At 37.5% G+C, this 25,499-nt stretch overlaps 1 protein-coding gene across 2 annotated transcripts in view; it reads left to right on the forward strand.

The window, feature by feature from the left end:
- Nucleotides 1–25,499, forward strand: part of PLA2G4A (phospholipase A2 group IVA) — a 152,127-nt gene that overhangs the window by 14,607 nt on the left and 112,021 nt on the right. For both annotated transcript variants that reach the window (XM_032393091.1, XM_032393092.1), the window contains one exon: nucleotides 17,355–17,457. In XM_032393091.1, the coding sequence (XP_032248982.1) occupies nucleotides 17,425–17,457 (33 nt within the window). In that variant the 5' untranslated portion in view covers nucleotides 17,355–17,424. The remainder of the gene's footprint in view (nucleotides 1–17,354; nucleotides 17,458–25,499) is intronic.

Genomic DNA, 25,499 nt, shown 5'->3' on the forward strand with positions numbered 1-25,499 from the left:
CCCCATACACCATACAAATTCCCAAGTTTGTTCATTCATCTCTTCAGTTCCTAGTAATTGAGTGATCATCTGGGGCCCAACAGGAATACAGGGAGAAGGAGATAGAACTTGCCTTATGTTGCGCACAGTGAGGGGATGCATACGCTGCGTGTAATGGAAATGTAATGTATAACAGTGTGGTGAGAGATATCAAGAAGAAATACAGGGGTCCTAACCTGGTAGATAAAGAGTTTACTTCAGAGAGTAAGTTTATGGCAGAACCCTGAAGGACAGGCAGAGACGGTGAGAGGACAGGGGAGCAGCACCAGGGGAGCCTGAGGTTGGACAGAGTGGAAGTGTTTCCATTTCCCCTTTCTATGGATCGAAGCTTGATCATGAGTTCAAGTACCAGCTTAGTTATTCACCTTTTCTGTCAAGCCTTTTTTTCTATTTGAAACCACTTGACTCTTCCTTCTCTGAAACCCTAGTAGGTATTCCATATATACTTGTCTGGTTATTTTTTTTTTAATTTTTAAAGATTTTATTTATTTATTTGTCAGAGAATGAGAGAGAGAGAGAGAGCGTGAGCAAGCGGGGGGAGCAGCAGGTAGAGGGAGAAGCAGACTCCCCGCTGAGCAGGGAGCCCGATGCGGGGCTCGATCCCAGGACTCTGGGATCATGACCTGAGCTGAAGGCAGATGCTTAACCAACTGAGCCACCCAGGCATCCCTAATTGTCTGTTTAAATAATGACCTTTCAGTAATAGAAATTTGAGAGAGAAAGAAGCAGTGCCAGAGACCTAGGAATAAAAACAGCAGAAAAAGTCAATTCAAAAGGAATAGCATGGACATTAGCCACAGGGACTGGGTATCTCTCTGTGGGATCTAGAAGGCAAGTCCCATACCACTGGGTTCCTCTCTTAGGAAACAGACATAGTTAATTAATCTGCGTCTTTGTATCTGGTGGCATGCTTTTAGATTTCCTTGGGAATAGGGAAGTTCTCTTAACAGGTTTTCCATACTAAACTGAGAATATGGCTTGAGAGACATTTCTAATACAAAGCAGCTCATTTACTTATCTTAATTCCTGTTGTTTATTTCTCTGTGCCTGTTGATGATAGCAAACTCTTTGCTTAGCCCAAGTTTTAAAAAAGTTCCAGCAAAATAATCCAAAAATTTAAAACTTTAGTCATGCCATTGTGACTATATATCTATACAACAATGAAGATGATGGGAACACTAGTGCACTGCTCTTTTTGCCTTTGGAACCTCTTTCTATCTCCAGCGTAATGGAGAAAGCTTTGAGTTTGGAAGCAGACAAGTAAGTGGCCCAGTATTTCAGATCAGAAACAGAAGTGTTTCTTAATCTCTATTAAAACTCATGTTGAGGGGGCCTGGGTGGCTCAGGCAGTTAAGCGTCTGCCTTCAGCTCAAGTTATGATCCCAGGGTCTTGGGATGGAGCCCTGCATCCCTGCATCTCCCTGCTGAGCGGGGAGCCTGCTTCTCCCTCTCCCTCTGCCTGCTCTTCTCCTGCTTGTGTGCTCTCTTTCTCTTTCAAATAAATAAATAAAATCTTTTTTTTTTAAAGATCTTATTATTTATTTGACAGAGAGAGACACAGTGAGAGAGGGAACACACACAGGGGGAGTGAGAGAGGGACAAGCAGGCTTCCCACCAAACAAGGAGCCCACTGTGGGGCTCAATCCCAGGGCCCAGGGATCATGACCTGAGCCGAAGGCAGACGCATAACAACTGAGCCACCCAGGCGCCCCAATAAATAAAATCTTTAAAAAAATAAATAAAAAATAAAACTCATTGTTGAGTATGAAAATGTACAGTCTTTATACGAGGTGCTTAACAAATTTGCCTACTTGAATTTCTTAGAAATTTCCAAAGAGCCAAATAAATCTCAGGAAATTGGAGCAATCTGGGGGGAAAAGCACCAGTTTCATAAGCAACAACAATAATAACAAAATGATAATTTTGTGTAGTTATGACCTGCTGGGTACTGTGCTTGATGATTGACATACATTCTTTCATTTCATCATCCGACTGCCTCCGTGAGGTGTGGGGGCCATTTCCCCCGCTTTACAGTTAAGGAAACGGAGGATCAGGATCCTACAGTCAGAGAAAGGAGGAGACAAGCTTGAACTTAGATCAGTTGGGCTCCGGCAGGGAAGCCTGCTCCCACTTTTTGTGCTGAGCCCCTTATTACCTCCTGTGTTCTGTTACACAATGAAATGACAGGAAAGAGAAGAGGATCCTTTGCTTTTCTATCCTTATTTCCAACAGATGCCACAAACCTAGTAATAGCGCCTTCTCTTCCTGTTGTCCTATCGCTCTATGCAGGAAAGAGAATTGACAAAGCACTCCAGTCTGTGTTTCTGGTTCTTGCTCACTTTTCCCAGAGAAGCCCGTCTTGTCCTGACAACATGACTAAGAGGGTTTTGGACAGACCACACACTATTAAGCATTCATGGAAAGCCAAAAGTTGCATTGCACAGGCAAGTATGTTAAAAAGCGTATCCAAATTCCCCTCTCGTTAATGTTCCAGAAAGTTTCTAATGACAGGGCAGCCAAAAAAAACAAACTAAAGAAAGAAATTAAAGAAAACATGAGCTTTCTGTCTCTCTCTTCAGACTTAAAAGACTGTATATACTCACCAAGACTGGTCACTCAGCTTAGTTATAAAAACAAAACACAACCCCCCCCAAACTACTGTTTTATGAGCATTCATGATAATGGTTGTGCAACCTAGTTGAAATAAGATTTCCAGGACTGAGACAGTTGTGGGGGAAAAAACATTTTCCCAGTGTTTAATGTGGCTAGCTGGACAGAATGCTTTAATTTCACAAAAAGCTAAAATATCTACTAGTACTACTACTAGGGGGGAAAAAAGGGTGAAAGGATGCCTATTTGTAACTGGAAGTGAAAATGCTGTCACTGTCTTAACAATAATGACCAGTAATTTTACCCTGAAGAAAGTAAACGTTAGTCAGTTTTCCCCTATGACTGTTTTGTTACTTCTTTAGAACTTAACTTTGGAATGAAAATTGCCCATATAAATTAGATCCATCCACATGTATTGGATTTTTAAATAACTTTTTGATTTTGAAATAATTTAAGGTAAGAAATTGCAAAAATATCACAGAGTTCCCATATACCCTTTAGCTAGATTTCCCCAGTGTAACATTTTACATAACTATAGTACATCATCAAAATCAAGAAACTGACATCGGTATAAAGCTATTAACTAAACTACAAATCCTATTTGAATTTCATTGTTCTTTTGCATGTATTCGGTTTTCTCCAGACTGACAATCTCTGCCTTTTGATTGGAGTGTTAAATCCACTCACATTTAATGTTGTTATAGTTATGGTTACATTTCCATCTGCCATTTTGCTTTCAGTTTTCTATATGTCTCATTTCTTTGTTGTTCCTGTATTTCCTTGTGTTAGGCAGATAGTTTCCAGTGGACCATTTCAGTTCCTTTGTTGATACGTTAACTATATTTTTGACTGATTTTTGTAGTGCTTTCTCTCTAAGAATTATTTCTAGATGTACCTTAATTTATTATAATCTACTTTACATAAATAATAACTTAATTCAGGTAAAATATAGAAACTTTGCTCTACTGTAGTTCCAGTCCTCCTTTGTGCAATTATTATCATACATATTAAGTCTGTATATTGTTATAAGCCCAATAATACAGTATTGTGACTGATTGCTTTATTCATTCAGTGTCTTTTAAAAAAGCTTAGAGAAAAAAAGAGAAAAACTATATAGAATATTTTATATCAATTACCATCTGGTATTATATCCTTACTCCATTACAGCTGCATATCCTCCCCCATCTTTTGGACTATTATTTGCATATTTATAACATCTTTTAAAAAAATTAAAAAAAAATTTTTTTTAAGATTTTATTTATTTATTTGTCAGAGAGAGAGAGAGACAGCGCAAGCAGGGGGAGCGGCAGGCAGAGGGAGAAGCAGGCTCCCCGCTGAGCAAGGAGCCCTATATGGGACTCAATCCCAGGACCCCGGGATCGTGACCTGAGCTCAAGGCAGATGCTTCACTGACTGAGCCACCCAGGCGTCCCTATATATGACATCTTTAAATAAGGCCAACAATACAATTTTATAATTATTATTTTAATGCAATTGGCTTCTAAATCAGTAAGAGAAGAAAATAGAAAGCTGTATTTTTGCTATCTTGTAAAATTGTTTATATGATTTATAGGCTCTCAGTTTGTTTGTGTGGATTTGAGTTACTGTCTGGCATCACTTCTTTCCAACCAAAGCTTTCCTTACTATTCCCGTGAATGCTTTTCTCCAGCAAAAAATCCTTCCAGGCTTTACTGATGCAGGAATGTCTTTATTTCTCTTGATTTTGTTGGATATAATATTCTTGGTTAATAGTTTTGTTCTTTCAGCATTTCAAATATGTCCTCACACTGCCTTCAAGCCTCTGTTCCGATGAGAGGTCAGATTTTAATCTTATTGTAGTTACCTTATACACAATGAACCTTTTTTCTCTTGTGACTTCTAAGATTTTGTCTTGGATTCTCAACAGATTGACTATGATGTGTGTAGGTTTGAATCTCTTTGTATTTCTCCAACTTGCAATTGGTTGAGCTTTTTGACATGGTTTTAATGAAATTTGGGGAATTTTCAGCCATCATTTCTTCAAATATTTTTTCTTTCCCTTTTTTTTTTTTTTCTCTCTTCTCTGCTGAGATTCCATTTACAGATTAGTATGCTTGATGTTGTCCCCCAGGCTTTAAGGCTTTGTTCATTTTTCTTCATTCTTTTTATTTTTCTTTCTGTTCTTCAGATTGAATAATCTCTATTCATGCATCTTTAAATTTTCTGAAAGCTTAAATGTGCTGTTTATCCTCTGTAGTGAATTTTTCATTTCAGTTATGTTTTAACGCCAGAATTTCCACTTGGTTATTTTTTCTAATGTCTACACCTCTTCATTGCTATGTTACAGTGTCATACTTTCCTTCCATTCTTTCTGGTTTCCTTTAGTTCTGTGAACATGTGTGTAACAGACGCTGTGAAGTATTTGTCTGTTAGGTTCATAATCTGGAGTCCCTCAGAGATAGTTATTATTGGTTGCTTTTCTTTCCTGTGTCTGGTTTACATTTTCCTGGGTTTGTTTGTTTTGTTTTGTTTCTATTGTTGAAAACTGAAACTTTCAGGTTAGATATTGTAGCACCTATGGAATCTCATCCTTCCTCTGGGTTAGTGCTGCTGTTTGTTCTAGCAACTTCTTCAGCTTGTTCGAGGGAGTCTTCCCCTCCGGGTTCAGACTCTGATACTCTGATGTGTTAGCTCAGTTTTCACTTTTCATTTTTATTTTTAAGCCTGGTTTCCTAAGCCCTGCCCCTGGGTTAGCATAGTTTTGCTGTCAGCCAGTGATAGCCAAAGGTTAACTTAGGCATCTTGAACAAGTAAGTCTACCTTTTGCTGTTTAATCATTATGTGGCCTGGGGGAATACTTTCAAATACAGAGAAATTACAAGTTCTCCCTGGTTTTTGCTTTCTGCATTTTGCAAGGCCTCACTTTTGGGGAGTATTTTGCTAAGTCCTCTCAGCTTTCTTCAGAGGAGATGCAGCCTTGCATTTACACACAGCCTTCCAGACCGGGAATAAGTGTGCCTCAGCAACGTGCTCTTTGCTTATCTCCTCCTCCCAATCTTACTACATTTCTGAATGGTCTGCAGATTGGTTGCTCACCCAACCAGTATGGCCTGATGCTAGCATTAAACGTCCTACATTGTTTGCTACTGTATCTCTATTGTTTTTGACAACATCTCTGGGCATGGAACTTTCCAAGCTTTGTTCCAAATAACAGTTACCTCCTCTCTCCCCCAAACAGAAGGACAACAGAGCTATAAACCCTCAGGACTGCCCTATCTTCCCAGCTAGAACTTCTATGCTGAGGAGCTGGAGGATGGTAGGAGCAACTTCTTGCTAAAATGTCACAGATTCTCATTGCTCTTACTGAGATGTAATCGATTTTTTTACAAAATTGAAGTGTAGTTGATACACAGTGTTACATTAGTTTCCGGTGTATAACATAGTGATTCAACACGTCTGTGTGTTGTGCTGCGCTCACAAGTGTGGCTCCAGCTGTCACCAGATAATGCTATTACAATACCATTGACCAGAGATTTAGTAGATTTTTTTAAAAAAATAAGTGCTTTTCATGTGTTCTATGTCCTCCAGTTAGTTTCCAGAGTTGTTTAGAACTCTGACCAGCTCAATCTGCTTTTTAGAAAGAGGATTTCCCAAGTTCCTCATTCTGCCATTTTGGAAGTTGGCACACCTATGTATGAAACTTTAAAGAGAAACTTTAAAGTGGAAGCTTTGGTCAAGACTCTAAGATATAAGACCTAAGATATCAAAAACTAAAATAGGTTGTGATACAGCCTATCCTTTTACATTTTGGAAAAAAGCAGGTGGACAAGAACAGTATTTAACTTTAAAATAACATACTAACTTACTACCTACTTCACACAGTAGAGATGTGGGGAGGACTTGGAGAGTTTTGTGTTCTTGTTGTTTGTTTGTTTGTTTTGGAGAGAACTGCTTGGAGTAGAATCCTTCCTTTGGTGAGGAGATCTGGGAGGAATATACCTCCTAACCCCCAATCAAGACAGGGGCCCTCAAAGAGACTACTCAGAAATTTATCAGAGAGTTTACTATGTGTCTCCTCCATAGGCTGGTGTCTAGTCAGACTTGAGAAACATAAAGGGGCATAGGTAGCAGAATAGAGAGTTTCATTTGGGAAGCCACTGCATTCTCAGTCTGTTGAAGAAAGGAACAGTTACGAGTGTTCTCTGTGGACTGAAGAGGACCGTGGGAAAGGATCTTAAATCCTATACAGGGGTTTTGTCTGGTAGAGTGAACGAACCTCAGAAGACCTGTGGACGTAGACCACAGGATGCATGGGGGCTTAGAAGAAGGTGCAAGCCTCCAGCTACAATAGAGATGCATTGCTACATGCCAGAAAATACAAGGAAGAGATCTTGAAAGTAGAGTATCTCAGAAGAATTCACAAAAGCATCTATTTATGAGATAAAGAATCGGCTTTAATATATTCCAGGCCCAGAGATCACAAAGCCTGCTTATGATAGTACAGTGAAGTAGTAAGTTTTTTGCTCCTGTATCTTTGCCAGCCTTCTCCAGCCATGAGGGGATAAAAACCAGCGTTCACGAGTTAGAAGGGTTAGACTGTAGACAGAGGTGGAGAAAAGCCAATGGCCTTATCTTTCCCTATAGGCTCTAGTTTAGGGAGGAGAAAACTTCAACTCTAAATCAAGTTTAATTTTGGATGAATACATGGGCCTAGCATTTTAATTTCTAAATATGTACATTTAGAAATTATATATGTATATATACCTCAGTTTTTAATAGAAACATTCTGAGGCTGATCGAGGTTTCACCAAGGTTGGAGAAGACATAGCCCTGAATGGATTTAAAGTGCAAAAGCATGTTGCTCCAGGATTAACTGCCATGAGTTATGTTTGTTTACTATCTATTTACCTTTTAATGTCTAACCTAATGGACATGGACAGTTAACTATCATAAACCTATTTCCTGCTTTTGGTTTTAACATTGGGGGTGCCTCTATCCAGATCTTGCTGCAGGACACAGGAGTAACAGTGGTGGCGAATAGTGAGGAGTTAGGTGGTGAGCACAGTGATTATGAATGGAGTTGCTGGAAATGAGAAGAGGAAAGAAAGTTGCTGACACCAAACTTTGGGCACCAGCAACACATTTCCTCTAAACATCTTGAGTACTAGTCTCTTCTCTTCTGAAATATCAGTTCTGCTTTTTGTTAAAAAAAAAAAAAAAGAGAGAGAGAGAGTTCATTTCATTTTTGCCTCTCCAGACACTGGAATAGTGCTTGACATGCAGGAGTTATGCCTTAAATATTTGTTGAGTAAATGGACGGAGAGAAGTGGTAGGTTACAGCCCTGAGTGGACAAGAGTATGACACCATTGAAGAAAAGAAAGAAAACAGTGTGGCCATAGCATAGAAAGAAAAGGGGAGGGTGGGGGGATAAGACAGAGGAAGTTGATAGAAATCATCTTGAAGTCATTAGGCCACTAATTTCAAACTTCCATTAGTGGGTCATGAAATCAATTTGGTGAGCTGCTATCAGATTTAAACACATGAAATAGAATAAAACTTAGGATATACTGTTCTTTGTAAAACTGTCAAATCAAATTTGCTTCCATATTTTATTTATATATGTGTGTATATACATTTGTGTATTGCGATAGCAAAAGCTGTTCCTACTTTGGTTTGCCATAAATAGGTATGAAAGCCACACAGTAGGTATGGAATAGAGAGAAAGATTTCTAACTTTAGAATAAAGGAATAGGAAACCACTGGAAATATTTTTATAGAGTGAGTTTCAAGATTCCAACTCTAGACATTAATTACAGAGAATGGTGTTACTTTTGCAACATATGAGCATGGAGTACCAGGCTAGGCTGTAGTTACTGTCACCCCTACGTCACCTTATGCTTATTGAAGGCAGAAGCCAGGCCTTATTCACCATTGCATTCTCGTGCCTGACATAGACTAGGTAGATGATCTCTTGTGTGAAGCTACTGTTTGTGAATTGAAAGGCTGTAGTGCTTTCTGAAGAGACGAGACTCTTCTGCCATGTTACTGTCATTAATACTGCTTTTAACATGCAAATTTTGGTGAGAATAACTACCATGGTCCTGCTGACCTTTCAAGGTTCCACGATGGATAGTATCAAGTTAAAAGTCTAGAGGACTGCAGTCTCATATTACACAAATGGTCTGGCTCACCACTTGCTTCCTAGTACAAAGTGTTTTATAGGTATATTGTAGGTATTTGTTGAATGATGAATCCATCAACATGTTCTGATTTCCCAACAATAATTACAAGCAAACAGTACATCTTTCAAAGTAAATGTATAGTTATTAGTGGTCTGTATATGTAATCTTGATCTTAAAAAGGGAACTTGCAACACAAAAGCAGTAAAAATGAATATTTCTGTACAAAGTCAATAAACTCACAAAAAAAGATACAAAATTTAATATATCCCAGGGTTCCTGGGTGGTTCCGATGGTTAAGCATCTGCCTTCAGCTCAGGTCATGATCTCCAGGTCCTGGGATTGAGCCCCACGTTAGGCTCCCAGCTCAGCAGGGAGTCTGCTTCTCCCTCTGCCCCTGCCTCTCCCTTTGCTTGTGTTCTCTCTGTCTCTCTCCCTTTCAAATGAATCAATAAAAAATCTTTAAAAAAATATAATATATACCTAAAATGTGGGGAGGGATGGGGAAAAGAATGAGTTCAAACTTAAATGACCATCAACTTAATATAGACTGCTATATGCAAAAGAGGATATATACAAACCTAATGGTAACCATATATCAAAAACCACTAATAAACATGCAAAGAATAAAGAGAAAGAAATCCAAATATATCACTGAAGAAAATCAGCAAAACATCAAAGAGAGAAAGAATCAGAGAATATCTTCAGAAACAACTGTAAAACAATAAAATGGCAGTAAATACATATCTATCAATAATAACTTTGAATGTAAATCAACTGAACACTCCCATTCAAAGACATAAGTTGACAGAATGGATTAAAAAACAAGGCCTATCTATATGCTGCCTACAAGAGATTCATTTTAGATCTAAAGACACCTGCAGATTGAAAGTAAGGGGATGGAGAAACGTCTATCATGCAAGTGGATGTCAAAAGAAAGCCAGAGTAGCAATATTTGTGTCGGACAAAATAGACTTTAAAACAGAGACTGTAACAAGAGACAAAGAAGGACACTATATAATAATAAAGGGGGCAATCCAACAAGAAGATATAATAACTGTAAATATTTATGCACCCAACATAGAAGTACCCAAACACATAAAACAGTTAATAACAAACCTAAAGAAACTAATCAATAATAATACAATAACAGTAGGGGACTTTAACACCCTATTTACATCAATGGACAGATCATCTAAATGGAATATCAATAAGGAAACGATGGCTTTGAATGACACACTGGCCCCAGATGTATTTCACAGATATATTCAGGACATTCCATCCAAAAACAGCAAAATACACACTATTTTCAAGTGCACATGGAATGTTCTCCAGAATAGATCACATATTAGCCCACAAAACCAGCCTCAACAAATTCAATAAGATCGAAGTCCTACATGTATCTTTTCTGACAACACAATGAAACTAGAAAACAACCACAAGAAAAAAATCTGAAAAGACCACAAATACATGGAGGTTAAATAACATGCTACTAAACAATGAATGGATCAACCAGGAAATAAAAGAAGAAATTTAAAAAGTACACGGAAACAAATGAAAATGAAAACACAATGGTCCAAAACCTTTGGGAGGCAGCAAAAGTGGTTGTAAGAGGGAAGTTTATAGCAATACAGGCCTACCTCAGGAAGCAAGAAAAATCTCAAACAACCCAACCTTGCACCTAAAGAAGCTAGGAAAAGAACAACAAACAAAACCTAAAACCAACAGAAGGAAGGACATAATAAAGATTAGAGCAGAAATAAATGATATAGGAACTAAAAAAGCAATAGAACAGATCAATGAAACCAGGAGCTGGTTCTCTGAAAAAATCAATAAAATTGGTAAGTTGTAGCCAGACTTATCAAGGAAAAAAGAGAAAGGAGTCAAATAAATAAAATCACAAATGAAAAAGGAGAAATAGCCAACACCACAGAAATATAAACAATTATAAGAGAATATTATGAAAAACTATATGCCAACAAATTGGACAACCTAGAGGAAATGGATAAGTTCCTAGAAACATAAAATTACCAAAACTGAAACAGGAAGGAATAGAAAATTTGAAAAGACTGATAACAAGCAGGGAAACTTAATCAGTAATCAAAAAACGCCCAACACACAAAAGTCCAGGATCAGATGGCTTCACAGGCAAATTTTACTAAAAATTTTACCAAACTTTTAAAGAAGAGTTAATACCTATTCTCCTCAAACTATTCCAAAAAATAGAAGAGGAAGGAAACCTTCCAAATTCATTCTTTGAGGCCAACATTATCCTGATGCCAAAACCAGATGGATACCACTTTTTTAATATCCCTCATGAGCACAGAGGCAAAAATCCTCAACAAAATACTAACAAACCAAATCCAACAATACATTAAAAAAATCATTTACCACATTAAGTGGGATTCATTCCTGGGTTGCAAGGTGGTTCAGTATTCTCAAATCAATCAATGATTGATCATATCAATAAGAGAAAGGATAAAAACTATATGATCATTTCAATAGACAAAGAAAATGTACTTGACAAAGTACAATATCCATTCATGATAAAAACCCTCAACAAAGTAGTTTAGAGGGAGCATACCTCAACATAATAAAGGCCATATATGAAAAACCCACAACTAGCATCATCCTTAATGGGGAAAAACTGAGAGCCTTTTTTTTTTAAGGTCAGGAACAACACGAGGATGTCCACTCTCACCACTTTTATTCAACATGGTACTGGAAGTCCTAGCCACACCAATCAGACTACAAAAATAAATGCATCCAAATCAGCAAGAAAGAAGTCAAATTTTCACTATTTGCAGATGACATGATGCTTTATATAGAAAATCCAAAAGACTGACTAAAAAACTGTTAGAACTGATAAATGAATTTGGTGAAGTCACAGGATACAAAATCAATGTGTAGAAATCTGTTGCATTTTTATACACCAATAATGAAGCAGCAGAAAGAGAATTCAACAAATCAGTCCCATTTACATTGCACCAAAAACCATAAGATAGCTAGGAATAGACCTATCCAGAGTTGAAAGACCTTTTTTACCCTGAAAGCTATAAAACACTGATGAAAGACATTGAAAACAATGCAAAGAAATGGAAAGACATTCAGTGCTCATGGATTAGAAGAAAAATATTGTTAAAATGTCTATACTACCCAATCTACATATTTGATGCAATCCCTATCAAAATACCAACAGCATTTTTCACAGAACTAGAACAAACAATTCTAAAATGTATGTGGAACCACAAAAGACCCCAAATAGCCAAAGCAACATTGAAAAAGAAAAAAAGAGCTGAAGGCATCATAATTCCAGACTTCAAGTTATATTACAAAGCTGTAGTGATCAAAACAGTATGGTACTGGCACAAAAACAGACACACATACCAATAGAACAGAATAGAAAACCCACAACTATATGGTCAATTAATCCTTGACAAAGCAGGAAAAACTATCCCATGGGAAAAGGACAGTCTCTTCAACAAATGGTGTTGGTTAAACTGGACAGCAACATACAAGAGAATGAAACTGGACCACCTTCTTATACCATACACAAAAATAAATTCAAAATGGTTAAGGACCTAAATGTGAGACCTGAAACCATAAAAATCCTAGAGAAGAACACAAGCAGTAACCTCTTTGACCTCAGCTGTAACAACTTCTTTCTGGATATGTCTCCTGAGGCAAGGGAAACAAAAGCAGAAATAAACTATTGGGACTACATCAAAATAAAAAGCTTGTGCACAGCTAAGCCAACACTCAACAAAACTAAAAGGCAACCCACAGAATGGGAGAAGATATTTGTAAATGACATATCCTATAAAGGGTTAGTATCCAAAATATATAAAGGACTTCTCAGGGCGCCTGGATGGCTCTATCAGTTAAGCATCTGACTGTTGATTTTGGCTCAAGTCATGATCTCAGTGTCATGAGATGGAGCCCCACGTACATGGAGCCTGCTTAAGATTCTCTCTCTCTCCCTGTCCCTCTGCTCCCTCCCCTCACCCTGCTCCTGCTTCCCCTCTCTCTCTCTTAACAAAAAAAAAAGAACTTCAAAAATCAACACCCAAAAAACAAATAATCCAATTTAGAAATGGGCAGAAGACGTTAACAGACATTTCTCCAAAGAAGACATCCAGATGGCCAACAGACACATGAAAAGATGTTCATCACTTACCATCAGGGAAATGCAAATCCAAACTACAATGAGATATCACGTCACACCTGTCAGAATGGCTAAGATCAACACCACAAGAAACAACAGGTGTTGGCAAGGATGTGGAGAAAAAGCAACCCTTTTGCACTGTTCGTGGGAATGCAGGCTGCTGCGGCCACTATAGAAAACAGTATGGAGTTTCCTCAAAAAGTTAAAAATAGAGGGCGCCTGGGTGGCTCAGTCGGTTAAGCGACTGCCTTCGGCTCAGGTCATGATCCTGGAGTCCCGGGATCGAGTCCCGCATCGGGCTCCCTGCTCAGCAGGGAGTCTACTTCTCCCTCTGACCCTCCTCCCTCTCGTGCTCTCTCTCATTCTCTCTCTCGCAAATAAATTAATAAAATCTTAAAAAAAAAAAAAATTAAAAAAAAAAAAAAGTTAAAAATAGAACTACCATATAATCCAGCAATGGCACTACAAGGTATTTACCCAAAAGATACAAAAACACTAATTCAGAAGGATGTATGCACCCTTATGTTTATTACAGCATTATTTACAATAGCCAAGATATGGAAGCAGCCCAAGCATCCATTGATTGATGAATGGATAAAGAAGGTGTGGTGTGTGTGTGTGTGTGTGTGTGTGTGTGTGTATATATATATAGTATATATGTATACATATAAACCATATATGTATACACAATGAAATATTATTCAGCCATAAAAAAGGAAGGAAATCTTGCCATTTGCAACAACTTGGATGGAACTAGAGGGTATAATGCTAAGTGAAATAAGTCAGTCAGAGAAAGAAAAATACCATATGATTTCACCCATATATGGAATTTAAGAAATGAAACAAATGAGTAAAGAGGAGAAAGAGAGAGAGAGAAAAGCAAACCAAGAAGCAGACTGTTAACTCTAGAGAGCAAACTGATGGTCACCAGAGGGGAGGTGAGTGGGGGGATGGGTGAAATAGGTGATGGGGATTAAGGAGTGCAGTTGTCATGATGAGGACTGGGTTCTGTATGGAATCGTTGAATCACTCTATTGTAAACCTGAAACGAATATAACACTGCATGTTAACTAAGTGAATTAAAATAAAATTAAAAAAAATTTTTTTTAAAAAAGGAAGCTTACATACATTGAGTATTTACTGTGGGGCAGGCACCTTTCATTATAATTAATTCATTAGTCCTCAATACAACATTGAAGGGAGTACTATTTCCATTTATGGTGGAATACACTGGATCTTAAAATGTGAAACTGGAGTTTGAATCAAGGTCTTTCTGATCCCATATCCGGTGTTGTTTTTACCAAATATGCTACTTCAATAAAGAAAATAATCTGATTTTTCCTCAGGCATTGAGACCCTGATAGTTGTGCCCTGGCATTGCTGTCTACTTGTACAGACTTTGCCAGTGTCTAGAAAGGGGACATATACTTCTCAGGGATTACCACTGCTGCAGCAACATAAAGGCTTTGTGCTCCTGGGCCCAGGAGCTTCACATGGCCTATCATGTACTTGAAAGAAGAATTTTATTAAGACATTGCTTCACTAACGGGCGCCTGGGTGCCTCCGTTGGTTAAACATCTGCCTTCGGCTCAGGTCATGATCCCAGGGTCCTGGGATTGAGTTCCGCGTTGCAGGGAGCCTGCTTCTCCCTCTCCTTCTGCCCTGCTCATGCTCTCTCTCTTTCTCTCTCTCACTCTCTCTCAAATAAATAAATTTTTAAAAAATTTAAAAAAAAAGAAATTGCTTCAATTCTAAAGTAATGATATAGAGGAAATATAGACTGTTTCATCTTGACGAAAATGTGTATGAGAAGATAGAAATCAACTTCTAGGAGCTTAGAAAGTGATTTAAATAAGTAAATCTTTTATTTTAAAAAGTTTTTTTCTCCGGTAAAAATAGTGATTCTTGATAAACCAGAACAAGGAAGAAGGGAGAATTTCATTTTATATAATTTTTAAATAGGGGACTATGAGTGATTTTTGTCTTTCTTATAATATTGGTTCATATTTTTCATATTTCAAAATAATGAAGCCAGGCTGGTAGAAAATACTTGCAAAAGACACACCTGAAAAAGCACTGTTACCCAAAATATATAAAGAACTCCTAAAACTTAACCATAAAAAAAACACCTAATTTTAAAAATGGGCAAAAGACCTTAACAGATACTTCACCAAAGAAGATTTACAGGTGGCAAACAAACATATGAGGAGAAGCTCACATCATATGTCATCAGGGAAATGCAAATTAAAACAACGAGATAACATTGTATAACCTATTAGAATGGCCAAAATCTAGAACACTGACAACATCCAATGTGGGTGAAGATGTGAGCAATAGAAGTGTTAAATATTGCCAGTGGAAATACAAAATGGTACAGACACTTTGGAAGATAGTTTGGTGGTTTCTTTTCTTTCTTTCTTTTTTTTTTTTTAAGAGTTTATTTATTTGTCAGAGAGAGAGAGCTCACAAGCAGGGGGAGTGGCAGGCAGAGGGAGAAGCAGGCTTCCCGCCGAGCAGGGAGCCCGATGGGGCTCAATCCCAAGACCCTGGGATCATGACCTGAGCAGAAGGCAGACGCTTAACTTACTGAGCCACCCAGGCGCCCGTTTGGTGGTTTCTTACAAAACTAAACATATTCTTACTATATGATCCAGCAATCATGCCCCTTGATATTTACCCAAAGGAAATGAAGTTTTATATCCACACCAAAAGTTGTACATAGATGTTTATAGCAGCTTCATTCACAATTGCTAAAATTTGGAAGCATCCACAATGTCCTTCAGTAGGTGAATGGATAAATAAACTGTGGTATATCCAGACCATGTATAAAAGAAATGAGTTATAAAGACATGGAGAAAATTTATTAAATGCATCTCACTGAGTAAAATAAGCCAATCTGAAAATGCTACATACGGTATGATTTCCAACTATGTGACTTTCTGGAAAAGGCAAAACTATAAGTGGTTGCCAGGGCTTGTGAGATAGGGAGGGATGAATAGGCAAAACAAAGAGGATTTTTAAGGTGTGAAAATATAATACCATAATAATGGGTACATGTCATTATATATTTGTCAAAACCCATAGAATGTAGAACATGAAGAGTGAAGCCTAAGGTAAACTATGGTCTCTGGGTGATGATGATGTCATTATGTATGTGTGGGGGCAGAGAGTACGTGGGGAAATCTCTGTACCTTCTGAATTTTGCTATGAACTTAAAACTCCTCTAAAAAATAAAGTCTTTAAAAATAAGTGAATGAATGAATGAATAAATGAATGAATAAATAAATACTATTCTTTTTGCTTAAAAAAATGATGAAGTGAGTTTAAAAGTTCAAGGGCACTTCATGAGATCCCATTTGTGTAAAAAAATTCAAATCCTTTCTTTTCCTTTTTACTCTAAATATATGAATATGCATTGGATAGTCTGGAAGGATATACATCAAAATAGCATTGTGATTACACTTTATTCTTTATTCGCTTCGATAGTTCATATTTGTAAAATTGAGCATGAATTATTTTTTATAATTTTTAAAATGTAATTGTTAAAAAGAAAAAAGAACACTTTAATTTTTAAATTTTCTTTATTCTGAAATAAAAACATATTTTAGACTTTACATATTAATCATAAATAATAAAGGTTATTTGAAATGTTCCAAATTAGATGTGACATATAGAATACTAACCTATAAATATATGTTGTTTTACAGTCTCAAGGGAAAAAAAATGTGTGATCAAGGAACAGATGTTCATTGAATAGTTTATTTGATTTTAAATAACATGGAGTAATTGTAGAAGAAAGCAAAATATAGAAAGTATTTTTTCATATTTTTCATTCATTTTTATTTAACTGCTTCCAAATTTAACTGCTTATTTTAGAATGAATAAACTTTTTTTTTTTAATATCCACACTGAGTTGAAATTCAACATGAATGTATCTTTAAAGTTCTTAACAAATAGCTAAGGTAAAAAATTGTTCCTTTCTTATCATGAATTTGTGTAACACTAGCCCAACTGAGAAAACAAACAATGGCGTGTGCTTTTTAATTATAAACAGTACAAACATAATTTAAATTTTTCGTAAGTTCAATGACCTTCCCATAAGATACTTGGCAAATGCAAAAAAAAAATTCTGGAGTTTCCTAATAATTACTGACAGAATAAATTTGAACAAATAAATGTGGAAATTAAACAGTACTATCAAAATAAGTTTACCCTTTCCCTAAGTTATACGTGTACACTTGGTCTTATAAACAACTGGAAACTCAGTCTATCTGGTCCCCTTGGGTGGACTTTGACTTCCTCAGGTTCATATTCATCATGATTTAAATCTTGGAACTGCATCCAAGAGGAAGCTTAACAATAGTGATTGTTTATTTTGTAGGTTTTAAAGAAGCTAGAGTGCCAGAGAAGACCTTTGAAGTGTGAAGAGATTTCCTGTAATTGAAACCAAAATGTCATTTATAGATCCGTATCAGCACATTATAGTAAGTCATACTGTTTATATATCTTTTCTGGGAGGGAGGCTGATACACTTCTGCAGGAGTCTTGCTGGCATTGGCCAATAAAGTACAACTCTAAGACAAATCCAGAACAGAGGTACTTGGAGGGAAAAAAAATTCCAAACCACGTGTAACAGTATAGAACTTTCACGGAACAATAAAAGATGTAGTTACCACTTAGCAATTATCAGTCTGTGTAAGTTCTACCCTTCACATGCACTGAGAGAAGATAAAGGAATTCTTGAATTGAAGGCTGTATTTGGGTATGCGTTGCCAGGGTAAAGTGTTCTGTAAACTTTCCCTTCGCTGTTCTTAAACCAATTCTTCTGTAGGTGGTTAGTTCATAGTAAAGAGTAATTTCAAATTTTAGTATGTATTTTTCCAAACTCAGTTTTCTGATCGAAAAAAAAAACAGGATTTCTTTGCTGAATTCAACGATCCAGTTAGGCTTATATGGACTAGAAATAGTTTTTATGGACATTAAGGAATAATCCGGAGCCTTATTGTTACTTCAAATGAAGCACTTGTTCTCTTACCCTACATCCTTCTCTAGCTACCATCCTCTCTCTTTCCCTGCCTGGAGAGCAAGGATTAACATATTACAAGTGTTTTCTAGTGCCTTCTTCCCCTCTATTCACAACTTGAGTCATTAAAAACTGCACTCAGCTTTCCTACTTCACAAAGAAGCCTCATCAAGGACCTCTTTTGGTGCTGAATTCAGTGGACTCTTCAGTACCCCCATCCTCCCCCCACATCCCCCCCCCACCCCCCCCCACCCCCCCGGTCATTCTCTTCTTTAAACCCCTCTTCTTGGGGTGCCCGGGTGGCTCAGTTGGTTAAGCGTCTGCCTTTGGCTCAAGTCATGATCTCGGGGTCCTGGGATCGAGTCCCGCATCGGGCTCCCTGCTCAGCCGGGAGTCTGCTTCTCCCTCCCCCCCAACCCCCTCGTGCTCTCTCTCTCTCTCTCAAATAAATAAAACCTTTAAAAAAAAAAAACTTCTTGATTTTTCTGTGGTTCTGTTTCAGATTTCTCTGGTTCCATTTCCTATTTTCTTGCAATTGGTTCCTTCTTAGTTTTCTTTGCAAGCTGCTGTTCCTGTTGGACTCTTTTTTTTTAATCGATGTATAGCATACATAAAGTGCATAAATCTTAATTGTTCAGCTTGATGGATATTAACCTATGTATTCCTCTCATGAAACCACCATCCAAATAAAAATACACAGCATTAAAAGTAATGCAGAAGAGTTGCTCATGTCCTTTCCAGTCAGTAAACTGCACAAAGGTAACCAACATTTGACTTCTATGACCATAGATAAGTGTTGCCTGTTTTTGACCTTCATATGGATATCTGCCTTCCACATTACATCTGTGAGATTCATTCATGTTGTTGCAAAGCAGCAGAATTGCACACTTTTACATTGCCGTGTAGCATTCCCTTATCTGAATATACTATGAACTCTCTAGTCCCCTGGTAACTCATCTCCTCGCTGAATGGCCGTGGCGCCTCTACTGGAAATCAAGTAGCCATATGTGTGTGGCTTGATTTCCATGCTGTTCTATTGGTCTATTAGGGTTTGTTATATAATGACAGTTGTATAACATGTCTATCTTAATTTCTTTTTTTTTTTATAAGATTTTATTTATTTATTTGTCAGGGATTAAGAGAGTGAGAGAGTGAGAGAGAGAGAGCACAAGCAGGGAGAGTGGCAGGCAGAGGGAGAAGCAGACTCCGTGCCGAGCAAGGAGCCCGATGCGGGGCTCGATCCCAGGACCCTGAGATCATGACCTGAGCCGAAGGCAGACGCTTAACCGACTGAGCCACCCAGGTGTCGCATCTTAAATTCTGTAGCTTTGAAATGTATCTTATATATGGTAGTGTAAAATCCTCCAGTTTTTTCTTCTTCAAGATTGTCTTGGTTATTTTTAGTCCTCTGCATTTCCATATAAATTTTGCAATCAGTTTGTCAGTTTGCACACACACACACACACACATACACAAAACTGCTGGGATTTTTATTGGTCCTGTAATGATTTTATAGACCAATTAAGGGAGAGATGATATGACAAAGATATTGAATCTTCCCACCCATTAATAACACATGAATCTAATCCAAAACTAATGTTATTTAGATTACCTTTAATTCTCTCAAAAGTGTATTGTAGATTTCAGTAGGATATCTTTTATAGTATTCCCCCCCTTACCTGCAGTCAGACCTTATACAGAAGCAGATGATCCTCCTTCTGACGTATCATCAGAAGGTCAATAGTAACCTAACACTACGTCACAAAGCCTGCGTTATTCACTCCCTTCATCTCATCACCTAGGCATTTTATCATCTCATATCATCACAAGGAGAGTGATAATACAAGATTCTTTGAGAGAGAGCGCACATTCACATAACTTTTATTACCGTATGTTATTATAGTTCTATTTTATTATTAGTTATTGTTGTTAATCTCTTACTGTGTCTAATCTAGAAATTAAACTTTATCCTAGGTATGTACGTACAGGAAAAAACAGTACATAGAGAGTTTGTACTATCCACGGTTTCAGGCATCCATGGTGGGGCGCCTGGGAGGTTGCTTGGAATGTATCCCCTGAGGCTAAAGAGCGATTACTATATATCTTTTTTTAGATGTATTTCTTGATAGTTGATGTTTTAGCATCATTATTTGTGAATTTTGTTTTCCAATTAGTTTTTGCATTTATATCAAGATACAATTGATCTTTGTAGATCTAATGAACTTACTGAATTTCTTTATCAATTTTAATAGTTTGTAGGTTCTTTTGGATTTTCAACTTACACATTCCTGTTATCTGTGAATAATGCCAATTTTACTTCTTCCTTTTAAATTTTTAAATATTTATCTTTAGAGCTTTATTAATTGTAGACCATCTACTTTAGGTATAGCACATAGGTTTGGGAATGTCACATTTTCATAATTGCTCAATGAAAAATATTTTCTAACTTTTTCTAACTCAGTCCCTGAACTGAGCTTTGACTCACGGGGTACTTAGACACGTGTATATTAATTTTCAAACAGTTGTCTTTGTCTTTGATTTCTAATCTAATTCCACTCTGTTCAGAGAACATACTCTTGCATGATTTTTTGTTGTTTGTAATATGTTTATACATGATTATGGCCTAGCATATTGTCTGTTTCGGTAAATGTTCCATATACAACAATATGCTTCCATTTCAACTTTTGCTTTATGAATTTTGAAGATATGTTATTAGTGCATATAACTTCAGGATGTATATATTTCTCTAACTGATGTTTTATCATTATAAGTTCTTTTTTTATCTCTAATGATAGCTTTGTTCTAAATTTTACTTTGTCTTTTATTAATTTGACTTCTTCCAGTTTCTTTGATTAGTGTGTATGCATCCTTTTATGTTCAATTTATATTTTTCCTTTTATTCAAAGTGTGGTTTTTGTGAAAAGCATATAATCAGGGGTGCCTGGATGGCTCAGTCGGTTAAGCGTCTGCCTTCAGAATCCTGAGAGGAATTCCCTAGAGGGAGTGACATGTAAGCCTAGACCTGAAGGTTTAGCACAAGGGAAGTGAAGAAGGAGAAAATTACTTTTCTGGATTGGAAAAAAGCAAATGTGAGGTAATCTGGAGATGAGAAAGTTCATTTAAGGAAATGAAAGAAGTTCAGTATGGTTGGAGTATAATACATTTCAAAGCATATAATTATTTCAAATGGCCTCCCTCTCATACCTAAACCTGACCAGGCCTTCTTACTGACGGCTGTATAGTCTCCCCATGTCTCCTGTCAGATGACCTTGTGAGCTGGCCATTTAGTTTCTTCTCTTAACGTGGCAGAGTATATTTAAAAATCAAACTGCACTCTGGATATTTTAACTCACTGCTGTCACCTTTTCTCGCAAATTTTAACTATAGCTAAATATTTAGGACATAGTAATTACCGACGCGGCATCTTAATATGATGAAGCTTGAAAACCACATATCTGTATCACGGTTTTCGTTACCTTTCCCAGCATCAGAGTGGGACATTTAATTCGTATTCCAATTTATAGCGCTTTTAAATGAGGATCCCCAAGAGCTTTGTAGTTTTGTTCTTCTTGTTCTTTCTGTGTATGTATGAAAAACACTGTGTGTGTTTGTCTATGTAAATTGTTTTAGTGACAAAATTCCCTGCCCTGGTTTTCACAGAAAGATACTTTTCAAAATATATAAGTGAGCATACTCAGCACAGAATAATTTTAGTAAAAAGGAAAGATGGGGAAAACTAAGTCAGCTAACTTGTAATGAGCGGTACCAGATGGGCCAACACCGTTTTGGCTGCCTCAAGGCACAGAAAATTGGCCTTATATTCCCCACACCTGTGATGCAGTGACATGTTGGGGAATCCCTTGGGCTGATGCAGCAATTCACAGCCAGCAAGTTCTCTTGCTTCCCACAGTGCTGGCTTTTAAGAACCTGGTAGAAACTGGAGCAATAAACATATGGCAGAATTCAGTGTCCATATGTTTAGAGTCCTCGTGAGGTACTCTCTAACCTGAAGAATGTTTGTGTCTCCAGGATTTATTGAAATTCTTTTGGACCAATCTTACAAGGATAGGTCAAGTATAAATTATTTATAAAAATTTCCATCTTTTTACTCTGAAAATGAGTCACTTCCCTGGAGTGAAAAAGAATCCACACCTCTTCCCACCACCCTATTAGCAGTGGAGGGCTACTGTCCCACATCCACAGAACCCAAGGTTGTATTCACATTAGACATAGTCAACCACATGGGTGTGCTAGCATGAGTGCTTCTAAAATACAGGGACCTTTGAAAAACGTCATTGTGGGTGACTGGAAATTTTACCGGGAAAGTAGAAAGATATTATTCTAGATTATTATGGTAACATGACGGGGGAGGGGCGCAACACAGGGTAAGGAATCAAAGAGCTAGTATTCTAGTGGTATTTCCCGTCTTCAGTTACGTGCTCCTGACCACTGAAACTGAGTTTTAGCTGCTTCGTGTGGAAAAACAGGGTATGAATAGTACCTGCTGTGTCTGCTTCGCAAGGCTTTTATAAATAATAAATTGCCATGTGTCTAAAAGTATTCTCTAGACACAGTAAAGAAAGGTATTTCCAGCTAAGGGACATCAGAGGGTGAGACACTGCTATTGAGAAATCAGAAATATTAAAGGTGGCAAAAACCTCCTGTTGCAAAGCCTAACGTGGTGCGAAACTAACAATGAGTTTTAGGGCAAATAGCACATTTGTTGTTGTTGTTCTAGAAAAGTGAAAAAGAGGATGGTTAGTGATCAGCTTCTCACCTTTCCCTGATACCAGTCATTCCTTAGGGTGCAGTCTATGGAATTTTCAACTTAAAACGGGGTTGGTTTATGAGGGTACTAATCCTTAGAAGGCTCACACTCTCTCAAGGCTGCTCAGTCTCAGCCTCCTCCTCTCTGGATCAGCAAAAACAATGCTTACCACTCTGATTTTTGGTGCTCTCTTTGATTTTTGATCTCTTTCCTGGTAGTTAAGACCTTTCTATCTTGTTAGTTCTTTGTTACTCTATTAGTCCATGTTCTCCAGAGAAACAGAATCAATAGGTGATAGAGAGGTAGGTAGATAGATGGAGTCTTAATTTAGCTTATAAACAACAGAAATTTGTTGCTCAGAGTTCTGGAGGCTGGGAAATCCAAGATCAAGGTACCAGCATGGTTGCATATGGTGAGGGCCCTGTTCCCTGGTTTGTAGCCATTCTGTCCTCACGAGGTAGAAGAGGCAAGGAATCTGTCTATAGATTTTCTTCTATAAAGGCACAAATCCATTCATGAGGGTTCCTTACACCTCCCAAAGCTCTAATCTCATAATCTTTGAGGGGTTAGGATTCCAACATATGAATTTGGGCGGGGGGGCCACAAACCCTCAGACCATAGCAGTTAGATCTAGATACGGAGACTTATTTTGAAGAATTGTCTCATGTGGTTATGGAGACTGGGAAGTCACACGTTCTGCCATCTGCCGAATGGAGAGCCAGGAAAGACAGGGCTATAATTCAGTCCACTTCTGACAGCTTGAGAACCCAGGGGGCTAATGGTATAAATAGCAGTCCAGGGTCAGGAGAAGATGACAATGAGGGGTTTCAGCTCAAGCAGTAAGACTGGAAGAAAAGAGGCAAATTCCTCCTTTTGTTCTATTCAGGCCCTCAACAGATTGGATGATGCCAGCCCACACTGGGGAAGGCAACCTACTTTCCCAAGTCCCTGATTAAATGATAATCTCATTTGGAAAGACCCTCACAGACACACCCAGGAGTAATATTTAATCTGAGCACCCTGAGGTCAGTCACAGTTACTTTTTGGAAAATCTTTACTTATTTTGTAAAACCTTATTCAGTTTTTAGTTATTTTCTGTAGGAAGTGTTTATGTCGGAAGTGTCTTATGATTGTTTAACCTACCATTATTACAAGTGGAGTTCCCCCATTGTGTTTACTCTAGATCAGTGGTGCCTCTAGATAATCCCCAGAAGATAGATTTAAAAAAAGTTTCATCTTAAAAGATTTCCACAAATGCTAAATTATCCCCCAAACTTGACGTTCAATATTGATCTCTGTGAAATTCTAATGTTGGAGGCTGGGTTGGTTTCAGGGGATTGGTGATATAATTTCATTTTACAGATGTGGAAACCAAGGCAGAAAAACTGAGTTGAAATATCAGGCAGTTTATTATAAATATCCTTGTCTTTTAGTTACGAATCTTTCACTTACTGCTTAATGGCAAAGATGAACTAAGACCAAGAGAAGGTTTTGAAGAAGGTCCTTAAAATAAATTACCCCAAATGGCATCTGTAAATATATCTATATTTTCAAGTCTGTTTGATCTACTAGACTTAACATACACATCTGAAAATCATCATTGCAAAGACATCGTAGATTTGAACAAACACGGCATATCCACTAGGTCAGTAATTCCAACCTACATAAATATTTCTGCTACCCAAAGCATCTTTAAGAATGTGTGGGGGGAAATGTTCAAGCATGCATGGTGCTTCATGTGTTCTAATGAGCCCCTCCAGGAGAATGAAGGTGTACCTCTCTACCTCCTGGTCCTAACTCAGCCATAATTACTCCAAGGAGAGTATAGATTTCTTCAGGAGTATTGCAGTAGGAAAAAAGCTGATGTTCAAAAAAAAAATCTGTGTATGTGGTACTATGGTACTCAGTTACATTGGACCAGAGTCTATATCTCAATTAAAAGCTAGGTGCTAAAAATTTGGGTGACTTGAATTTTAGGTATCTTGAAGATGTTATAGTCACTATAAATTTATGGTGAGTATGTCATTAAGTGAGTATTTTATTTTATTTTATTTTATTTTTTAAAGATTTTATTTATTTGAGAGAGAGAGAGAGCACATGAGAGGGGGGGAGGGTCAGAGGGAGAAGCAGACTCCCTGCTGAGCAGGGAGCCCGATGCGGGACTCGATCCCGGGACTCCAGGATCATGACCTGAGCCAAAGGCAGTCGCTTAACCAACTGAGCCACCCAGGCGCCCATTAAGTGAGTATTTTAGATGCAAGCTGTCACCATCAAATATTTCTTTTTTGTACTGGTTTTCTGCTAGGGCAGTCTCAGTAATCCCGATTAAAATAGGACTTAAAATCTTTTAACTTCAGTGAAAATGAACTCTATATTTACTTTAATTTTTAAATATATATACATATTTATTATGATATATATTATTACTGTATTTAATATATATATTTTCGTGTAAGTGGGGAAAGCTTCTTGTTCACGAGAGAGAAGAAACTCAGATTTCTGATTATGATTTTCTTTTAATAAAGAAAAATCTGGCTCTGCTAGAGCTAACAAATTCTGTTGACAAATTAGGTATTTGGGACATTAGGATAATTTATGCATATGGCAGTCCATGACTGAGAATTCTTTTTTTTTTTAAAGATTTTATTTATTAATTTGACAGAGAGATAGAGAGAGAGCACAAGTAGGCAGAGGGAGAGGGAGAAGCAGGCTTTCTGCTGAGCAGGGAGCCCGAT

Source organism: Phoca vitulina, unplaced genomic scaffold (genome assembly GCF_004348235.1).
Source record: "Phoca vitulina isolate PV1807 unplaced genomic scaffold, GSC_HSeal_1.0 scaffold71, whole genome shotgun sequence".
Classification (NCBI taxonomy): Eukaryota; Metazoa; Chordata; class Mammalia; order Carnivora; family Phocidae; genus Phoca; species Phoca vitulina.